The 19,724-nt window shown below is 32.1% G+C and overlaps 1 protein-coding gene and 1 long non-coding RNA gene across 2 annotated transcripts in view; one reads left to right on the forward strand and one right to left on the reverse strand.

The window, feature by feature from the left end:
- LOC126739646 (dipeptidase 1-like) overlaps positions 1-15,831 on the reverse strand; it is a 28,274-nt gene extending 12,443 nt beyond the window's left edge. Inside the window, exons 1-6 of the mRNA XM_050445419.1 lie at positions 15,563-15,831; positions 7,249-7,454; positions 7,055-7,193; positions 6,831-6,994; positions 3,185-3,399; positions 2,943-3,128 (exon numbers count right to left, since the gene is read on the reverse strand). Of these exons, the coding sequence (XP_050301376.1) occupies positions 2,943-3,128; positions 3,185-3,399; positions 6,831-6,994; positions 7,055-7,193; positions 7,249-7,454; positions 15,563-15,670 (1,018 nt within the window). The 5' untranslated portion in view covers positions 15,671-15,831. The remainder of the gene's footprint in view (positions 1-2,942; positions 3,129-3,184; positions 3,400-6,830; positions 6,995-7,054; positions 7,194-7,248; positions 7,455-15,562) is intronic.
- On the forward strand, positions 10,926-11,668 carry LOC126739651 (uncharacterized). The gene is made up of 3 exons (XR_007661675.1): positions 10,926-11,247; positions 11,302-11,400; positions 11,609-11,668. It is a non-coding gene; the product is annotated as an uncharacterized LOC126739651 (long non-coding RNA).
- Positions 15,832-19,724: the final 3,893 nt, after the last annotated feature.

The raw sequence follows: 19,724 nt of genomic DNA on the forward strand, positions 1-19,724 counted from the left end.
TTTATTTGGATGTGAAAATTTTAACGGAAAACTTAAATTAAAATACCATAAATATGTTGAATAAAACAAATCAAATTGGATAATAAAATAGAGAGTATTTCCTTATTATAGACATCCGCCTATTTTTTCTAATAACATATTAAAATCCGACTAACGACATTTATTGAAAATATGTATCGAAATAAAATAATAAAAAACATTTTTTTTTTAATTTTGGAATATTATTGTAACTTGAAATCCACATAGATTCAAATGTTTTGCACCACCCTAAATTTCCGAAAGTTTTTTATCGGCAAAAATAGATTAGAAATTGATTAATTGATTAGTTTTAAATATTAAAGGGTTATTTTTTAATACATATTAAAATTAACAAATTGATGTTTTTTTTCTTAATAGAAATACTGGGGAACTTTTTTTTAATACCATGTATTTCCATCTCTAGTATTTATGCAAGCTTAGAGACGCTTTACTGAATTTTGCCAAACTTCAACTCTATTAGCCTTTGGCAGTCGCCTTCACAGTCAATCTCACTTATGAATGATCATGTCAACTCTTAAAATCTAAGTGTCTGTAACTTAATAATCGAACTAAGCATTAAATTTACAAAAAAAATGCGAAGAATACGACAGATAAACATTAATAAATAAGCCTACAAAAATTATGGACGCTAAATTCTTCGTATAAAAACAAGGTGATGGAACACTTTTAAATGTATGTGTTTAATTTCCTTAATAGCTTATTGTATATTTCATAAAAAATACCTATATAAAAAAAACTACAGCAATAGACAACATTCTCTAATGATCGTGATGAGTATGTACTTTTTCCTGTGTCATTTTGCGAAGAAACCAACCCTTAAAAAAGGGGAAAAATCTATGCACGAGCAGCTCATTATAATGTGGGAGCCTAAAGCCACTGTAAAGTGCAGGAATACTTAAGCGGTTTTTGAAAAAGAACGCAAAAAGCCTCATTTAACATGTCCTTTGAAATGTGAAAATACCCTTCGAGGTTTTTTACTGAATGCACTGATAAAGGAGAGACATAGAGTTTTGCCAATTTTGTAAATTGCTAATGGCTTATATTGCATAGTACGATGCATAATTTAAATGGAGATGATATGCCAGTCTTGCATTAGATATTTGGAACTTCAGTTTCTACTTTTAATATAAATTTTTATAATAGTGTAGTAAACTCTGATAATAACACTGAAAGTGACAAAATGATGAATGCACAATCAAAAACTATTTATGGAAATTGTTTTAACCTTTACTATTTATAAGAATTATTGCTTGGATGAAGGGAAATATTTGAAGATATTAATCTGGCAAGCAAATTTCCGATTTCCAGATACGGTGATCGGAAGTATGAAATCGAATAGGAAACGAGATATTTCCCGTTGTGTGTTATAAATCCTCCACGGTTTCGTGATCTTTACCGCTTTAATTTCAAAATAATTATTGAGAAAATTGTATTTTTGAAGAGTGGGACTCTAAAGCAATAAAATAGTATAGTATTTAAAAGGATTTAAGCAATAATTTGGAATAGATTTTATTGGGTGAAGTAGTTCATAATACCAATTTTGACTTATTTTTCGACAAAGGAATATTTGTTAATCGCAATTGCAATTGGTTTCAATTACATTTAAAAATAGACCGATTCCTTTATCTCTAAGATTGTCATAAATGCCAACACTAAAGTGCAAGAACCTTCTTTCGAAAGAGTCCAGGAGCAAGCACGATTGGAAAAAATGGCCTGTAGTGCGCCAGAAGTGGATTTAACAAGATCAAGTAAAAGTGTTGGAGAGGAACTGAATATGGTTCATAAAACTGTTACCAGTATTTGGATAAAACATAGGTAGAATAAGTAGAAATATTTCAAATAATGAAAAACTCAAGAGATTTACTGAAGACCAGTGGCGAAAAATAGAATGTTGTGAAACCATGATGGAATTTTACAAATGAAAATTATTTTTTTTTACAAAAGAAGAAAAGAGAAGGTGAATCTTCTTCTTCATTAAATGGAAAACATAATTCTTCCTTTATCAAAATTCGTACTCAGCATCCTCAAAAATTAAATGTTTGGGCTGGTATTTCGGGGCGACCAAATCGGGTCCAAATCTTGAGTTGCTGCAAAGCCAAGTTCTTCCTGCCAATTTCTTCTTCTCTGATTTAGACCTGGGAACTATGATTAATGATCGTTTTACCAACTTGTACATTAATTTACTGAAAAATACATGCAAAATAATTCCTTTAGCCCTGCACTACAATTATTTCAAAATTTTAACCGTGTGAAGTACCATGATTTGTTATTAAATCTTTATCGATGTTTAGTTTTTAAATCATAATAAATACCTTAATTATTTCAACTCTGATATCCACCGACTTGCGTTGCTATATGTAATATACCACATTATTTTAAATCGCCTTTGAACTTTTAGATGTCTATTTTGTTTCATTGTTTTATAAGTGTGTTGCCTATGTTCTATAGTTTTCAAGCAAATGACGGTATATTTGGAAGGTATATTGTCCTAGATTATTTTAATTTACTTTATTTTCTCAGTTTATTTTAATTAAATAGTTTTAATCTATTTTTTAATATTATTTTTATATTTTTAATTTAAATTTTACTGTTTTACATATGACATATTATATAATTTATAATTTTTACCTTATATATAGTAATAAGTTGTCCAGAAAGAAAGCATGTACCATAATAGTTTGCATTTTTAGCTTGAAGAACTTGCTCTTTAGTAACCAAAATACAGACAGTAAAGTACTTTTTTGCCAGAAGAAGTAAATTGTTACGCAATTTTATTTTTTTATTTTTTTCACACGTAAATGATTTACATGAATAGTTTTCAAAAGGTACCTATTTTTTTAACTTAAATAAATATGACGTATTTTATAAAATATAAATTACCCTATTAGTCAGGTTATACTTACTTATCATACCCAAACGATTCATCTCTTTCACAACAATCTTCCCGAACTCGCTAAGCCCGTCTCTGGTAATCGTATCTTGTCCCGTTGCCCACGAAATATCACAGGAATGCGTTATTGTTAAATATCTTGCTCCCAAGTTGTAAAAAGTTCGTAGAACGGCCAAGCTGTTACCCAAAGCATGACCACCTTAGAAATATTAAATGAAAAAACAACCAAAAATAGAATATTCCGTGATTTTATACCTTCGACCCCGATAAGCGACGCGATCCTTCCCTGTTTATGCACCGCTCGTAATTCTTCTTCGCTTTTTGCCATCCCTAAGCTGCGCTGCTCTTTATGCACTAGTCGCTCGATCGCGTCGATTTGTTCCAGAGTTATCTGTACCGCATCTTTGTGCTGCGATTTGCAGGGTACGTAAGCAGACCAAAATTGAGCCCCCACACCTCCTTCTTTCAGTCTAAATTAATCAAAATGCCTTTTATTTTATTTTTTTAATATTAGAAACTCAATATCGTCACCCCAGAATTTTGTAATTTTTGGGATATTAGCGCTACAAAAGTATATGTCAGTTCAACTATTATTCTGTAAAGTTGTATCTTTTCTGTCAGCTGCAATTTTTATTTTTACATAATTGCGTCCGCGACTATATTATGCGTACTCAGAAAATGCACTTTTTGGAAAAAATATAACTCCAACTGTACCTGTAGTGGAACATTAAAATATGGTAAAAGTATTGACAACATAATGTGATATGTAGGTATCTCTTGAGAGGTTTTAAAATTATAAGGTTTCAAAGACAGCAATAGCCCAAAAAGTGATTTGCTCACGCTGTCTGAACACTCTTTGGGTACCGAATAAAGGAAGTATTTTTTCTTTGATTTAAAAAATAACCATAACAGAAATAACTACTTTTAAAAGATTGTTAACGTGATATAGGTTTTCAAAAAAGCCTTGTAAATATTTTACAAGAACGCCAAATTTCTATATAGAGTGTCACGAGTTGCAGTGTCCAAACTTTAAAAGCGAATTCTGTGTTTAGAATAAGCCTTAATTCTTTTTATTAATATAAAGGGTGTTACAGAATTATATGCTGATTCTTAAGAATTTTAATCCTCAGGCAATTTTCAAAAGTTCAAATGAAGCTCTGACCTAAACTGTTTAACTTTGAGCTACAGATTGTTGTAAGTTGTCACCCTTAGAACCAAATTTAGGAGACCCTGTATGAAATTTTTTTAAACTATTTAATATTACCGCTAGACTTCCAGACTTACAGTTGTTATACTTTAATAGTAAAATAAATGTTTATGTTATTAAATATGTTTATAAAATGAACAAATTTCTTTTTTTTACTCATAAATTCACCATGCATATAAATGTTTTTTTTCCGCGGTAATCGCATGTCAGACGAAAAAAAATTAAGAAATCAAATTTGCCCTTAAACGACTGGGGATTATAAAAAATAGTTTTTACTTTACGGAAAAGCAGTGACGTAAATCATATTTTTTTAAAAAATATTTAGTGTTCGCTCCTGTACGGACCCCACTGGTTAAACTTAAAAAGAATCTCCTACATCAAAAAATGATTGTTGATACTCAAAGGGTGTGTGCTAAATTTCATAAACATATTTAGGAAGGTAATAAAATAATGATGAAGAAACCATTTTTCTTCTTAGGATTTTAGCACTTTATAGCTCAAAAGTTAGGAGATTTAGGACATAGCTTTATTTGAACTTTGCTACTTAAAATGACCTAAGGATTAACACCCTTATAACTAATTTTATTTAAATGAGACCGGTATATATACAATACTCATTTAAAATTAGAATCATTTTTTTTCTCGTTTACCTGAATAGCTCCTTAAGAGCGCGACCTAGTGATCCCGAAATTGCAGCATTAAATCAACCAATTTTACAACATACAGTGCATCCGTAAAGTACCGGATAAATTCAATAAACATGAAATGGACCGTTGCTGAAAAAAATGCCCGAACCCGTCGATTTTAATATTTGGTTTAGGGGTTTTCTACGTAGAAATTAAATTTACAGCGTGACTTAAAAAAAAAAGATATGACGTCATCAATATCGTTTTTAAATAGAAACCACAATTTATTATGCAGAATTAGAACGCATTTTTTTTACTAAATAGTGGTTACGTAAATAATTTTGAACGAAAAATGAAAAATTAAGGAAATACCTATCTAAATTAAAAGCTCCAATTGAGCACCGTTAACAACTTGACAATAACCAACGCGATTTAAAAATTATTTTTAAAAGCTGTCAAGTCAATGGCATCTGGAGTAATATTTTTAATTTCCTGGCGTTTTTGCTCTTTTATCTTTTAAACTCGCTGGTTTAGTGCATACACTTTACTTTTTAATGATCCCCATAAAAAGTAATCGAGGAGAGTTAGATCTGGCGATCTGGGTGGCCATTCAATGAACCCTCGTCTACCTATCAAATGATTTGGAAAAACTGCATCTAGATAAATACGAACGGGTAAAGCATAATATGGCGGGGCTTCATCTTCCTGAAAATAAAAGATCACGTTGGTACATGTCGGATTCTTCCAAATCCGGTTACAAAGTTATCAGAGCGGGGATAAGATCATTTTGAAGAAAGTCCAAATACTACTATATCGCCTTTCGACCTTCTACTATATTGCACCACACATTAACTTTTTGAGGGTGATGTGTATGACATTCTGTGAACCAGTGAGGGTTTTCGGTCGCCCAGTATCGACAATTTTATCTGTTTACCTTCTAAAAGTTGCTTCGTCAGAAAAAATTATCCGTTTTTACAAAATTATTGTAATCATTACATAATTACTGCATTTGCTCACAAAATTCATTTCGGCGATCCAAATCATCTTCCGATAGCTCTTGAAGTAAGAATATTTTATAAGGATGGAACTTTGCTTTTTTTAATACTTTATGCATAGTAGATCGCGATAAATTAACATTACAAGCCGTGCGTATGATTGTGGCTTTGGGATTATTTTGGACCGATAACAGAACGTTAAGATGATCTTCTTCAGTTATTCAATCCCGACCGAAACTTTGCTTCAACTCTGCTTACGATGCTTTGACTAATAGTCGACCGATCAGGATGAGTTGCATTAAATAACTGAACCACCTCCTTTTGAGTATGCGACGTATCTTCGAAACCAATCATGCACAAGATTTCGATTCTTTCACGTACGGTTAATTTTCTCATATTTCATACAATAACAGTAGGTAATAAAGTTGGTAATAAAACTCAGGAACAACACTTCTCAAAAAGAATAAACACCACTTGCAAATGTAAAAATACTTCAAATAGTAGCACCAAAATATATTCACTTTTTGACACTGACAACAACAACTAAAAAACCAAAATACCAACATTTAATTTAGATAGGTACCTATTTCTTTAATTTTACATTTTATCATTTTTCGTTCAAAATTGCGTATGTAACCATTATTCATTTGTACCATATCCTTTGTAGAAAAATGCGTTCTTTCTGATTCTGCATTATAAAATGGTTTTAATTTCCATTTAAAAAACATTGATGACGTCATATCTTTTTTTTTGAGTCACTCTGTATATTTATTAAAATCGACGGGTTAGGGCATATTTCTCAGAAACGGTCCATTTCATTTTTATTGAATTTATCCGCTACTTTACAGATGTACTGTATACAAAACGCAAACCTCAGCAGTTTTAGGTAGGTATGTCTTTTCGATTTTAATTGTTAATTGCATGTTCATAGGACCACAAATTTAGTTTGTTTAATGCATGCTTTAATTTCAGTGTAGTGAGTACCCAAAAAATGCCTGTTTTAAAAAAAACAATTATTTCATTTCAGTAATATAAAATTCTGAGGTTACAATATATATATTTTAGTTCAATACCTTGGTATATCAGTGTGTGACCATTTACTAGACGACCAAGGTTCTTCAGACTTAATTTTACTTAAATTTATTTGGTTTAACTGGTTGTACTGGAATTTTCTTAGGTTCCATGGTAAATCATTATGACCGTCTATCAAAGGAGTTTCTTTCAATAACTTTTTAACCTGCAATAGGCAACAATGTAGTTTATCCAACTTTATCTTCTACCTCCTTACAGCCCTTACCAATTCTAATCTCTCTTCTTGTGAAAGTTGTCCTATATCGCGAGGACCTAAAGCTAAGGGCAGTCCTAAACCGGCAGTGAGGGTTGCTACCACCACGCAAACCACCAGACAAATACACCAAGGTCCCCGCAAGTTATGTCTAATAATAAAATTGTACTGTGAAACCAAATAAATCATCCTGTATACGTTCTTACCTGTTCGTATCACTTCCGGAGCTACACGAACAAGAATCATACTCATAGGGATAGTAAATGTCTCTGGGTAATCCGTGGGGATAGTTGCGTATGACGTCATGATACTGATGATAATGATGATCCCTGATGAACTGTGGGGGTGGATGAGGCAGCGCGTTGAACGAGGTCTCCCTCGAGAGTGGAGGGTAGGGGGGACATGGAGGGATCTGGAACAAGTATTTTTTTAGAAAAAAATTGAATTTAACTCTTTTTTAATAGGCAAACAAATGTTTTTGTGTATAATGTGCTCCACTTCGCTTTTGATATAGGAAAAGCAAGGTTTTTATGCATAACCTAAATGGACCTGACACATCTTTTAATAGAAACCACCTCGTAGGAACATTTGAAGAATTATTGCGGATAAAAGTTGTAGAAAAAAATAGTCACGTGGTAACCCACGTGCTTGTGAAGTGACTTGATAAATTAATCAATATATAAATTAAGCTCTCACTTGTATCCAAGATGGGTTATTATTGTAAAAAAATAAATTTCACTTAATATAATGATCGCGCAATAATCCTTAGATATTATCCTGCCTGAAAGTCACAAATCTACGACTAAAGTGACCATTATTAAATTAGTTTATTGTTTTTACATTTTTCCAAGATAGCGAAGGTATATTTTTAATTTTTTTTTAAATTAAGACACAACATTAATTTATTTAGGACAGTTTAGAACCTTACAAGCTAATTGCAGGCAACTGAAAGGTGAATTTGTTGATGAAGATATTTTTGATGAAGCAACTTTTGAATTTTTCCCAGGCAACTGGAGTGAATATTCCAATTTTACTTGCCTGGGAACAAAAAACTAAAGCAATTGTTTTTCTCTTGTTTTCAGATATAATTTTAAATATTCAGATAAATTCTGGGTAATTGATGTAATTTCTCATTTTGTTGGCGTTTGATGATAATATTATTAAGTTTTGTTTATTTTTCCTTGACAGTTGAACTCTATTTTTAAAGGTGACCTATTTTTTTGGGTTCTAAATGAGTAATTTCCTTTGTCTTTTTTCACAAACTACCTGAAAAAAATTACTGGCTGCAAACAAAAGTTTTGTTAAATTTTTGGTATCTTAGTAGTCAGTAATTTTTTCACATAGTTTTTTTCAGTAAAAGCACTAATAGTAAATTTCAGGCAATTAAAGCTATTTGCCAGTTTTTAGGCAATTCTTGAAGCAATTTCTCTTTTTTTAAGCAATTGAAGTCTATTGGTCCTTTTTTATTAAATTTGTCGTAAATATATTTTTTCAAGTTGTTAATTCTCAGTTATATGTTCTAAACTAAGTAAATTCTAAGGAACTGAAGTAATTTGGTAGTTTTTGGATATAGTCGCGGGCAACGAAACTTATTTTGAACACCTGTCAGAACTCCTGCTTTTTATCTATTACAATATTGCAGGTTCTTTTACAGGTGTCCAAAATTAATAGGCGCCTATAGTCAGTAATTACTTTTTAGATTTTATTATACTTATATATTATATAGCACTATTCGTATTTAGGCTGTCATCACCAAGTTTGTTTTTTTCAAAAAGGGCACTGGATTTTTTATTACGGACTTTAAGAACCCCTTATGTTCCTAAACCAATGATGTATCGCACTTATTGAAAAATTTTATATTAATAGATATTTCCATAAGGGGCAAATAAGGGCCATAGAGATAAAACATTGCAATTTTCTAAAAAAGCAAATATTTGTTCTTTTAATAATTTGTCAATAATTTTAAAGATTGTTGAAAATAAGGTAATAGGTCTCTAATTAGACAAGAGCATTTGTCTCCCTTTTTATAGAGTGGCTTAATTAGTTCTAAATGGAGAGCTTGAGGATGATTTTTGGTTAAAATGATTTGATTAAAAAGGTGTATTAATGGCTTTTTAATATAGGAAGTAATAAGTTGTATGTAGTGTTTTCTTTTACCATCTTTGCCAGAAGCTTTTTATTGGGCTTAAGCGGATTTTAAAAATATATTGTTATTATTAATTTTATACTTTATAGGAGAATTCAATGCTTTTGAATTTTGCCTGCATGACCTAATTTTAAAAAGTAACTGTTAAATTTATTTGCAATTTTAGCAAAGAGTTATTGCAAAAATTATGGCTATTTTTTAGCCAAACAATTTACTGCTTAAATATAGACAATAGGCCAATTGAACCAGTAGTTAATCACGCAACATTCTTTTATACTGGTCAATCAATAATACGCATGTGATTAATCGAAGTCACAAGACTAGACAAATTTGTATTCGAACTATCCGCAATTTACATTTAATAAGCGTAAAAACATACAAAAGCTCAACCTACAAACGCCAAAGCTGAAAAGCATACGTGTTTTGTGTGTGTGTGTTTTTTTCGGTTTTTGTCGGCACGTGTTAACAATACATCACCTTCTCGTATTTTTCTAATAAAAACAGCTCCCCGCTTTTTATTTTCCATCACGGCGGAATAACGAACAATGGTTTTTTCGCATTTTGCGGATACAACTCGGTTAAATTATAGAAAGAAATATACATATTTATTTACGCGAGTTCGAACGGGATCCGGCAAATGAGGCCGCATCCCCACGTCATTTTAGAGCGATTAAAGTTCGAAACAAAAACGGCGCCAACAGTTTGACAGTTCAATAGGAAGTTTCGAGCCGCTTGTTATTTCCCAGGCACTTCAAACAATGTCGTGCTTTTCTCCCCGTCAATCATACGAGAAAGTGTGAATTAATGTTGGGAACACATAAGTGCCATGGGATGTGTATTAAATGTGTATGATGTTTGGGTTTCGATATTCTGCGAAAATACCATAATAGTATTTAATAGAAAAATGCAGGGACGGACATTAGAGGGGGGGATGGGGGGATCCACCCCTCCCCAATAATTTGAGCTGTTGGCATGTTGGCAAAAATTACATTTTTGGTTTTGCCAACTTCTAAAAAATCGAATTCATCGGATCTCGTTTATTTGTTTTAATAGCGCAAACAGCAAATGTAATCCAATTTAAAAACAAAACTATTAGGCAATAATAAGTGTTGTTTCAGTGTATTATTAATTTTATCTACTGTAGGTAACTTATTTCTAAAAAAAGTGTGTAATGTTCTTCTAATTGCGGCTTTATCAAAGTCGGCAACAAATACTTTTTTCCGTTTCGGATATAGTTTAATAGTTTAAGATTTTTTTTTTCATTTTAAGTAAAATTACTGTTTTACCGTTTTTTTAGGTTGAGTATAAATAATATCTACTACCGGGTCTGCAGGCTGTCTCCGTGTCAGAATTGTAAAAGATTTTAAAACTTACAAAAAGGACTAAAAATCACAAATCATATTAAAAAAAAATACAGAAAAGCTATCCTCTAAAGGCCCCGATATAAAATTCAGCAAACTATTGTCAATATTATCGACCATTTACTTAAAATTATAAGTAAGACCGGCTCTGTGCGAGACCTATGTATCAATTTCAACCCAGATGACATCAGATGATAGCAGCGTGCAGCGCGGTCCGCGCTTTTGTCTATCGATTTTCTCTCGAACAATCGTTTTTGACCAATAATATGCACGGGGTTTCCCCGGTCGACTCCGTTTAGGATAGGCTGTTAGGCACGTGGTCAACTTGGTGTATGGTGATCTGAGGTCTGATCATTGTTTGAGTTTTGAGTTCACTTCGCGCTTTGCCCTTATTCTGAGTTATTCTGTTTGTTGCCAGTTGCCATATTGGTCTGATTCGTCTGATACTTAAATAATAAACAATACTGTTACAATTGCTAGTGGTAATATGAAGCCGTGCCAGTCCCGCCGATATAAAGTCAAATGTGATTTGTGCGGAGATGTGTTTAACAACGACTATAAAACCATACATGAAAATAAACATCACCCGGGCAAAATAGTGAGAGTTCGCATTGTTGGAGCTCCAGAAAATCCTTTTGAGGCGGCAAAGAGGAAAAATATATACAAAGATTCACGTTTAGAAGGTACGAAATTTCATGGTTGGTGGTTGATTTTATAGAAATATAAAATTACTATTGTGTTGGTTATTTTAGAAAATGACTCAAGAGACGTAGCCCTAGAAATTAATGAACCATCAACCTCTTCTAAATGTATTTCTCCTGTTCAGCCTATTCTCATGGAAGTCGTTGAAAGTAAGTATATGTTAAGAATTTTTAAGCTACCTATGATTTTAATTCTATATAGTTTAAAATAATAATAATAATAATAATGATATAAGGTAGTAGATTTAAAAAGAAAAAATAATTCAATTATTTAAATAACCATAAGAAAACTAAAATTTATCTTACTGATTTTAAGTCAGTTGTATTTTATTAAATCATATTTTAATTTTTAACTAAGATTCGACAAATTCCGGTAATGATGAATGTAATAACCCTGCAAAGAAAATGAAAACTGTCGGCGCCTTGGTTGTGTCACTTACTGAGAGAACTTCGGAAGGATCTAATGAAGGTACGGTAGTGAATATTTCTCAAATGTTATTATTTTTGATTTGGTATAATTTCATTTTAGCCATATCCCAAACTAAAAACATCGAATCTGACTCAATTGGTAAAAACTCTATCTCAGATGTCAGGGAAGATGATGATGCATCTGACCATAATTTAGTATTAAATAATGGCGGCTACAACAATGTATGGACGGAATGTTTGGGAAAGTTACAGTTCTTATTGGATTTGTTTCCTCTGCTAAAAGAAGCCTCAAAAGGTGTTGAAAATACTGATGTTGTAGATCAATATTTAGTTGCATTAAATATCAAAGAAAAAGTGACGATGTTACAAGATGCGTGTAAGGATGTTATAGAATCATGTAATAATTCCATTTTAATAACCGAAGCAAATCGAAAAAACACAAAAATTGACGAAAAAAATGAGGAAAATAATATAGTTCCGCATGATCTTGGTTTAAGAGAACGGAATATAACTGATTCGCAAAGATCTTACTTAATAGAATTAGGTGCTCATCATCCAGTCTTATCAAAATTTTCAAGTGATGGAAAGAATAGGTTTAATTCACAGTGGTACAAACAATTTCCATTTTTAGAATACAGCACCGTGAAAGATGCGGCTTATTGTTTTGTATGTTATCTTTTTGCAGCGGGGATAGGAAGGGAGAAATCGGATTTGGCCTGGATCAGAACGGGTGTCAAAAATTGGGGAAAGATGAAAAGTGCAGGTTCTATAGGGCAGGAATAAGAAGATGATACCTTCTATCAGGTTGTATGCCTTATTGCTCGTCATAACAGTATTATGCAGAAATGGTTAGAAAACCAATATTTTCGTTCTTATCATACTACGTATACAAGTTACCGATCTCAAAATGAATTTTTCAACTGTTAGGTGATGAGGTAAGAGCAGAAATTGTCAAGGAGATCAACAAATATAATTTTTTCACCATAATGGCAGATCATACCCCCGACTGTTCAAATAAAGACATTCTTTCTGTAGCCGTAAGAACGGTTGGTATCAACGGAATTCGAAAGGAAAGACTTCTTTTGATAAGCGAGGCAGATGACAAGACTGGAATTGGCATAGCCAATGAAATTTTAAATATTTTACAGAATTTAAAAATAGACACTTCGAAATAAGCATTCCAGTTCTATGACTTTGCGTCAGGGATGTCGGGTAAATTTAATGGATGCCAGCAGAAAATGTCTGAACTAGTAGGTCATAATATACCATACATACCCTGCCAAGCACATAGAGTAAATACTGCTGTTGAACACTCTTGCAAGGTAAGTCCACTAGTGTCAGATATGTTTAACATATTGGAAGAAATCTATGTGTTTTTTACATCTAGTGCAAAAAGATGCCAGATATTAAAATCACAACTGGAGCAAGTGGATAACGCCCTTTTTTTGAAAAATCTTTCAAGAACACGGTGGACAGCTAGAGCAGAAAGCTTACAAGCAATAAATAGATCATACGCAATTATTTTAGAGTTTTTTCAAAGTTGATAATAAAACCAAAGCATATGGTCTCTATAAGCGTATGCTATCTTTTGATTTTATCTCGTGTTTAATATTTTAAAAACAATATTTTACAAACTAAAAATAGTTACAGAATTGCTTGAATCGGAAAGGCTTAACGTTGTAGATGCTGTAGAAGAAATTAAAAGCACTGCCAATATTCTCCAAAGAATCCGGAACAATGATAAAGAATTACGTGACCTAATTGACGCAGCGAAACAATTCGCATGTAAAGCGAACATTTCACCCGAAGATGATTTCAAAAAACATCATAGGCGGCGAATTATACCAAAAAAAATCGATGAAAACAATCAAAACACAACGTATTTAGATATGTACGGATATTTTAAAAATGAATTTATTTGTGTTTTGGATGTTTTAATCACATTTTTACAAACAAATTTAAATGATGTCATAGAAAACCTTCGTTCAATAATAAAACTATTTTCTTTGCCATTGTCTAATGAAAATCTTTCTAGGGAACACATAAATCTAGTTCTAGCAATGTATCCTTGCAACAAGCCAGACCCTTATGCACTGCAGGGCGAGCTCGAATTTTTTTTTGAGTTATGCAGACATAACTCAAAAAAAATGTAAGCTCTATGCATGACATTATGGAAGTGGCAGTACAACGGAAGGACTCATTAATATTAACCTTCCAGTTATGTCAATTTATTTATACTGCTGGATTTTCAGTTGCAAAAAATGAACGATCCAATAGTTCATTTAAATTTGTAAAAAATGCTCTACGGACTCAAATGGGAAACGAACGGCTTAACTCTTTGATGGCCTTTAAATGTGAAAAAGATATTACAGACAATATCAATATATCTAAAATTATGTCAGCATGGTGCAAGCTCAAAAACCGTAGAATAAGAGTTACGCAAACTAATGTTTAAAGTATTATAATTTTAATTTCTATTTGTATTTTGTATAATAACTAAGCACGACGTTTATTTTTGTTATTAATCCTATATTTTAAAAGGTAATGTCCAATAAATGACTTAAGACAATTTTTTTTTGTTAGCAAAATTTTATTATATCCCCCCAATAATTTCGCTTCGGTCCGTCCCTGGAAAAATGTGTATTCAATCCTATTATCCGAGATCTCTAATTTTCAGAGGACAATTTTTGGTTGAAAAAAACGTCAAAAAGGGCATTTTTGTGATTGTTCAAATTGCACTCTTTTTCCCTCAGATCTGCTCATATCCCATTATATCCCAGTGTTTTTCGTCAAGATTCTATTGCCATAACTCTTATGGTTTATTTTTAGTTTCGCCTTTTAGATTCCAACGAGACCATTAGAAGGATAGGTAGCTCTCCTATTAGCCGACATGTCGCATTGTTAGAGATTAATTTTGGGCTCTCTTTTACAATATAAAACCCATTTTTTTTTGCAAAAAAAAGGACGTTTTTTTTATTAAAAATATTAAATTACAAAACTCTGTTGAAATGCTTAAAGTACCAATTTTTTTTCGGAATAAATGGCAAAAAGTTTTTTTTTTCGCCAAAAATATGAATTAAATACAAATCAACAAATACAAGGGCCAATGCTCTTTAACTTTATATAAATTTATAATATTTACATTCTGTTCATATCCACAGATATAATACATTTTCACATAAATATTTTGTACGATTTTATTTTTCTTATGGCCATTAAACTTTTTAGGAAACTCTATACATTCAAAGTATGCTATAATATATTCATATATATGTATGTAGAAACCTTTCTTTCATGTATTGTATTATATATGTTTTTAAGCTTGGATTAGTTTACTAGAAGACTCTGACAGATAACATATGTATTAAGTTGATTAAATTACATAAGAAACTAGATGTAATGTTTAAGAATTAATAAGGCTTAAATATAATGGAATTAAATACTATTGTTTTAAATAAATATTCTTTTTAAAGTTTTTCGTATAATATATACCCTATATATAAGAAGATTTTTGTTAAATAGACTTACTTGAGTGATGATCCTGGGGGGCAGAGGGTGAAAGGGGGTGAAGTAATTTTAGGTTAGAAAGTTGTTCCCCTTGACAAACCTTTTGACGTATTTCGGCGTTTTTTTTTAACAGTGGTTTTCGATAAATCCGTGGTGGGAAGTTTTCAAATGAACACCCTGTATATTCCCGCCATATTTTACCAATTAAATTGTCTCTAATTTTCTATTAAAACTGTTCAACTCTAAATAATAGAATTTATAAGCTATTAGGTATATAAAGTTGGATAAAAAATTTGGAAACAAACTTGGGAAATAAAAAAACATTTTTGCGCCAAAAACAAGCGGGACCAAGAAAAATAATTATAACGCGGTTTACCTGAAAATCTAAATTATTGCCATATCCCATATGGTCACAAGGACAGGGACACTCGCGGATGTGCTGCAAGAGCTCGGGATCGAGCCCTTCGCAGGCCCTTTGGCCCATTCGGGAACCCCCGCAGCATCGATCCGGCAGCTGCTGCACAGCTGCTCTCGCTTACCGACCGACCCACGAAGGCCGACGGACCTGGACTGAATTACGTTCTGCTGTTACGTTGAAGCTGCTGAACAACACGCTGACGACGACGATGATGCTGGGCGGCCAGCTTCGCGCGGAACGAACGAAGCTGAATGTAGCTGCCCAGGTGTGAGAGTTGCTGTACAGTGCGCTTGAAAGTTGTACTAAGAGGGCTTCTTTTGCTTGATTTCGTCTCCATCTAAAGTTGTACTATAAGAGGACTAATATTGGAAAAATTCCTCAAATTTTATAAAATTCTGCCAAATTTAAGTTTTGCAAGGAAAAAGTTAATTGCTGTATTTTTGGCTAAAACCAAAACAATCCGTGCTGAAAATCTTGAAAGATAAATTATTTATCAAAAAACGGCCGAGCACGTCAAATTAAATATTAAGGGATATTTATTGTCAGAAATTGCGTTTCTCTCACCTCATCCCTTCTGAGCGTTTTTTTTTTGAGAATGTCCACATTTACTTATTAAGGGATTTATTCCATTCAACAGTAATATAAGAAAAAAATTTAAAAAACTCTTTTTATAGTATAGTATAACTGTCTATTTTAAAATACAGGTTGCCCGAGACAAAACAGTCCACCCTGAAAATCTTGAAAAATAAATTGCTTATCCAAAAACGACCGAACACGTCAAATTTATTATGGAGGGGGATATTTATTGACTTAAATTTTGTTTTTCTCACCTCATCCCTTCACCCCTCCTCCCCCCCCCCCCCCCAGAACCGCCATATTTTATTCTCTACATGGCCCTTTTTAATTTTATCAATTCGTTCTCCAGAAATATAAATAAATGTAAAGAAAAAAAATTAAGAAGAAATTTATTAAAATTAAATGAAAAAAATTAAAAGTATCTCACACCTATTTCATTAAATGTTAAAAATGATCTCCGTTGACCTGCATACAAAAATACAATTGTTATTCAAAACGTTTGCGCATATTAGCGAACATTTCGGGCGTTAACTGTTAATTAACTGACATTCGTTAACAATTCTAGTTCGAAGATCTTCAAGAAAGTCAGGCTTTACAAAATTTTTGGTTTTTAGATGACTCTATAAAAAAAATCCAAACGGGAGAATGTAGCAGGCCATTCTACGATACCTTTCCAGCCAATCCATCGTCCAGAAAATACGTTTAAAAACTGACAAACGGCAGCAGCATAATGTGGTGGTTATCCATCTTGTTGAAACATCAGGTCATTTTCTAAAAGGTTATTAAGTTAGTAGTCTTATTCAAGTAACTCAGTTATTCTGGGATTGATGGCCTTTTGCAGAAGTTCTACAGCAATAATATTTGTATTAATAAAAAAAGGTTTAATAATATGATGTCACTGCGTATGTGTTTCTCGAAATAAATAAGGATTAGTAGAGCTTCAGTATCAACAGTGATGTCCATTGACTTCATCATGTAAATAAAAGAAGCATTTGTCCGAGAAACAGACATTGTACAGTAATCTCATGATTTAACCTACTTACAAAATTCTACACGACGATTAAAATCATTTTCTTTTAGCTCATGTACTAGTTTGATATTGACATGATATTTGCGTAATTTTATAATTTTGTGAACAGTACTTATAGACCCGTCAGATGCGGTATAGCAATATTTCAAGCAGATGTATTAGGTACTATCTCAACATGACTCAATACTGCAATTTCAACCCACCAATAGTAGACCCACCAATCCAATTCTTTCTTACAGCGTATAAACCATTGTTATTAATACTATCAATATCATCAGGACTAGATTCAACAAATACTTCGTGCTACTGTGGTTATTGCTCACTTCAACAAAACACCGATACCAAAATAAAAATTAAGACGTAAAACTAAACCAACAAAAGCGTCAAAATAACTTAATTTTTCAGAATATTTTTTTTCTTGATTAGGGATAACACCTGGATAATTTAAAAGAAAAGAAAATTTATGCAGGCAACAAAATTACAAGATTTTGACTTTTGAAGAATGTCGGCCTGAGAACGAATTGATAAAATAAAAATAGGACTATGTAGAGAATAAACTTTCCTTTAATTCAAAGTCTCACTAGACCCCTATTCCCATTTAAAAAAATGGACAAAGAAGCTCTAGAGAGTGAGAAGATGACGTCAGAGAAACAAAATTTAAGTCAATAAATGTCCCCTTCAATATTAAATTTGAGGTGTTCGGTCGTTTTTGGCTAAGCAATTTATTTTTCAAGATTTTCAGGGTGGACTGTTTTGTCTCGGGCAACCTGTATTTTAAAATAGACAGTTATACTATACTATAAAAAGATTTTTTTTTAATTTTTCTTATATTACTGTTGAATGGAATAAATCCCTTAATAAGTAAATGTGGACATTCTCAAAAAAAAAAAAACGCTCAGACACGTCGATAAGTACTTTTTCTTGCCAATTTTTTTCAACAAAAAAATGGACAGGGTGTATTGTATTGTAGCAGTGGTTAATATCAACTCTTAATTTAAATGCCACGTCCTGTATATTATTCATTTTTTGGATTCTTTAGAATATTGTCGACATATTTCATATACAATATTCTATACCAATTTTCAACTGTTTCGGAGATATTAAGTGTTTTCCGTTTTTATTGCAAAAATTGTGTTCCTTACTTTGGTTTAAGATAACAGACATAGAGGAGAAATATAATAAAATGGTCTTGGAAATTATTGTCTGTCAGCAATAATTATCAGTGTCATAGTCGTTCGAGTTTCGTTAACTGCTTCAGAAGAATGGTATATTTGACAAAAACGCAGAAAATAATAATTCTTCAGATGATTGGTTATGGTTATAACACACGGACACAAATGCGAGTTGCTCAATTATTCCATGAAAAATTTCTCAATTTTGCTCCAATATCCCAAGGGTCAATTAGTAAAATAGAAAAGCAGTTCCGCGAGCTTGGACAAGTAAGGCATATTAAAAAATCAGCTGCTTATGCAATAATTGATGATATACTAAATTGGATATTATGCTTGAGTTTGAGGCAAATCCACATACTTCTGATCGAAAAGCAGAGCCAATATTCGATGTCAGCCTTTCAACGATTATTGAAAAAAAAATGCATTTCTATAAATTTGTACCAACTTAGGAACTTATGGAAGAAGTTTTTGATACAAAAGTGGATTTTTGTGAACAAATTATAGCAAGTTAGATCAAAATGAGATCGAATTAGAGCATGTTTTGTTTTCTGATGATTTTCATGATCATGCTAATCGACATAGTTGCTGCTATTGGTCTAAAGAAAATCCTAAATGAACACATATCCAATACCCTGAAAAGATCAATATTTGGGCAAGAACTGTTAAACATTATATCATGGGTCCTCTGTTTATCGATGGCCATGTGAATGGTAATAAATGTTTAACACTGATTCAAATTAATGTCATACCAATTTATATTCAAGAAACACATGACAAACTCGTATCTTGATCCAAAAAACCCACAAGTTCAAGCTAATATCATATGGCTTCAGTAAGAAGGAGCACCATCCCCATTACCAAATTAATGTCTGGCAATACCTCAATTTAATATTTCCAAATTGGTGAATAGAGAGAGACGAGAACCGATGAAATGACCAGCACGATCCCCTGATCTGACATCATTAGACTTCTTTTTATCAGGATATGTCTAAAATATTATCTACAAAACTAAATCTTTTGACTTAGTTGACTTAAAAGGACGAATAAGGGTTGCGATTGATTTAGTTATGCCTGAGATGTTAAGTAACGTTAGACGAAATTTCTATTTAAGATTAGGATGTTGCCAGGACATTCGTGGCGAGCATATTAAATATCTCCGACATTGATATTATTAATATTTTTTTATTGTTTAATTACAAGATATTACTTATTAGTTTTTGAGTGTACGAATTTATGTAACCAAAGAATTTTCTTTATTTTTAATCTTAATATTTGCAATAAATCACTTAATATCTGAAAAACAATTGAAAATTGATATACGATATTGTACATGAAATATGCC

Source organism: Anthonomus grandis, chromosome 8, assembly GCF_022605725.1.
Source record: "Anthonomus grandis grandis chromosome 8, icAntGran1.3, whole genome shotgun sequence".
NCBI classification, from domain to species: domain Eukaryota; kingdom Metazoa; phylum Arthropoda; class Insecta; order Coleoptera; family Curculionidae; genus Anthonomus; species Anthonomus grandis.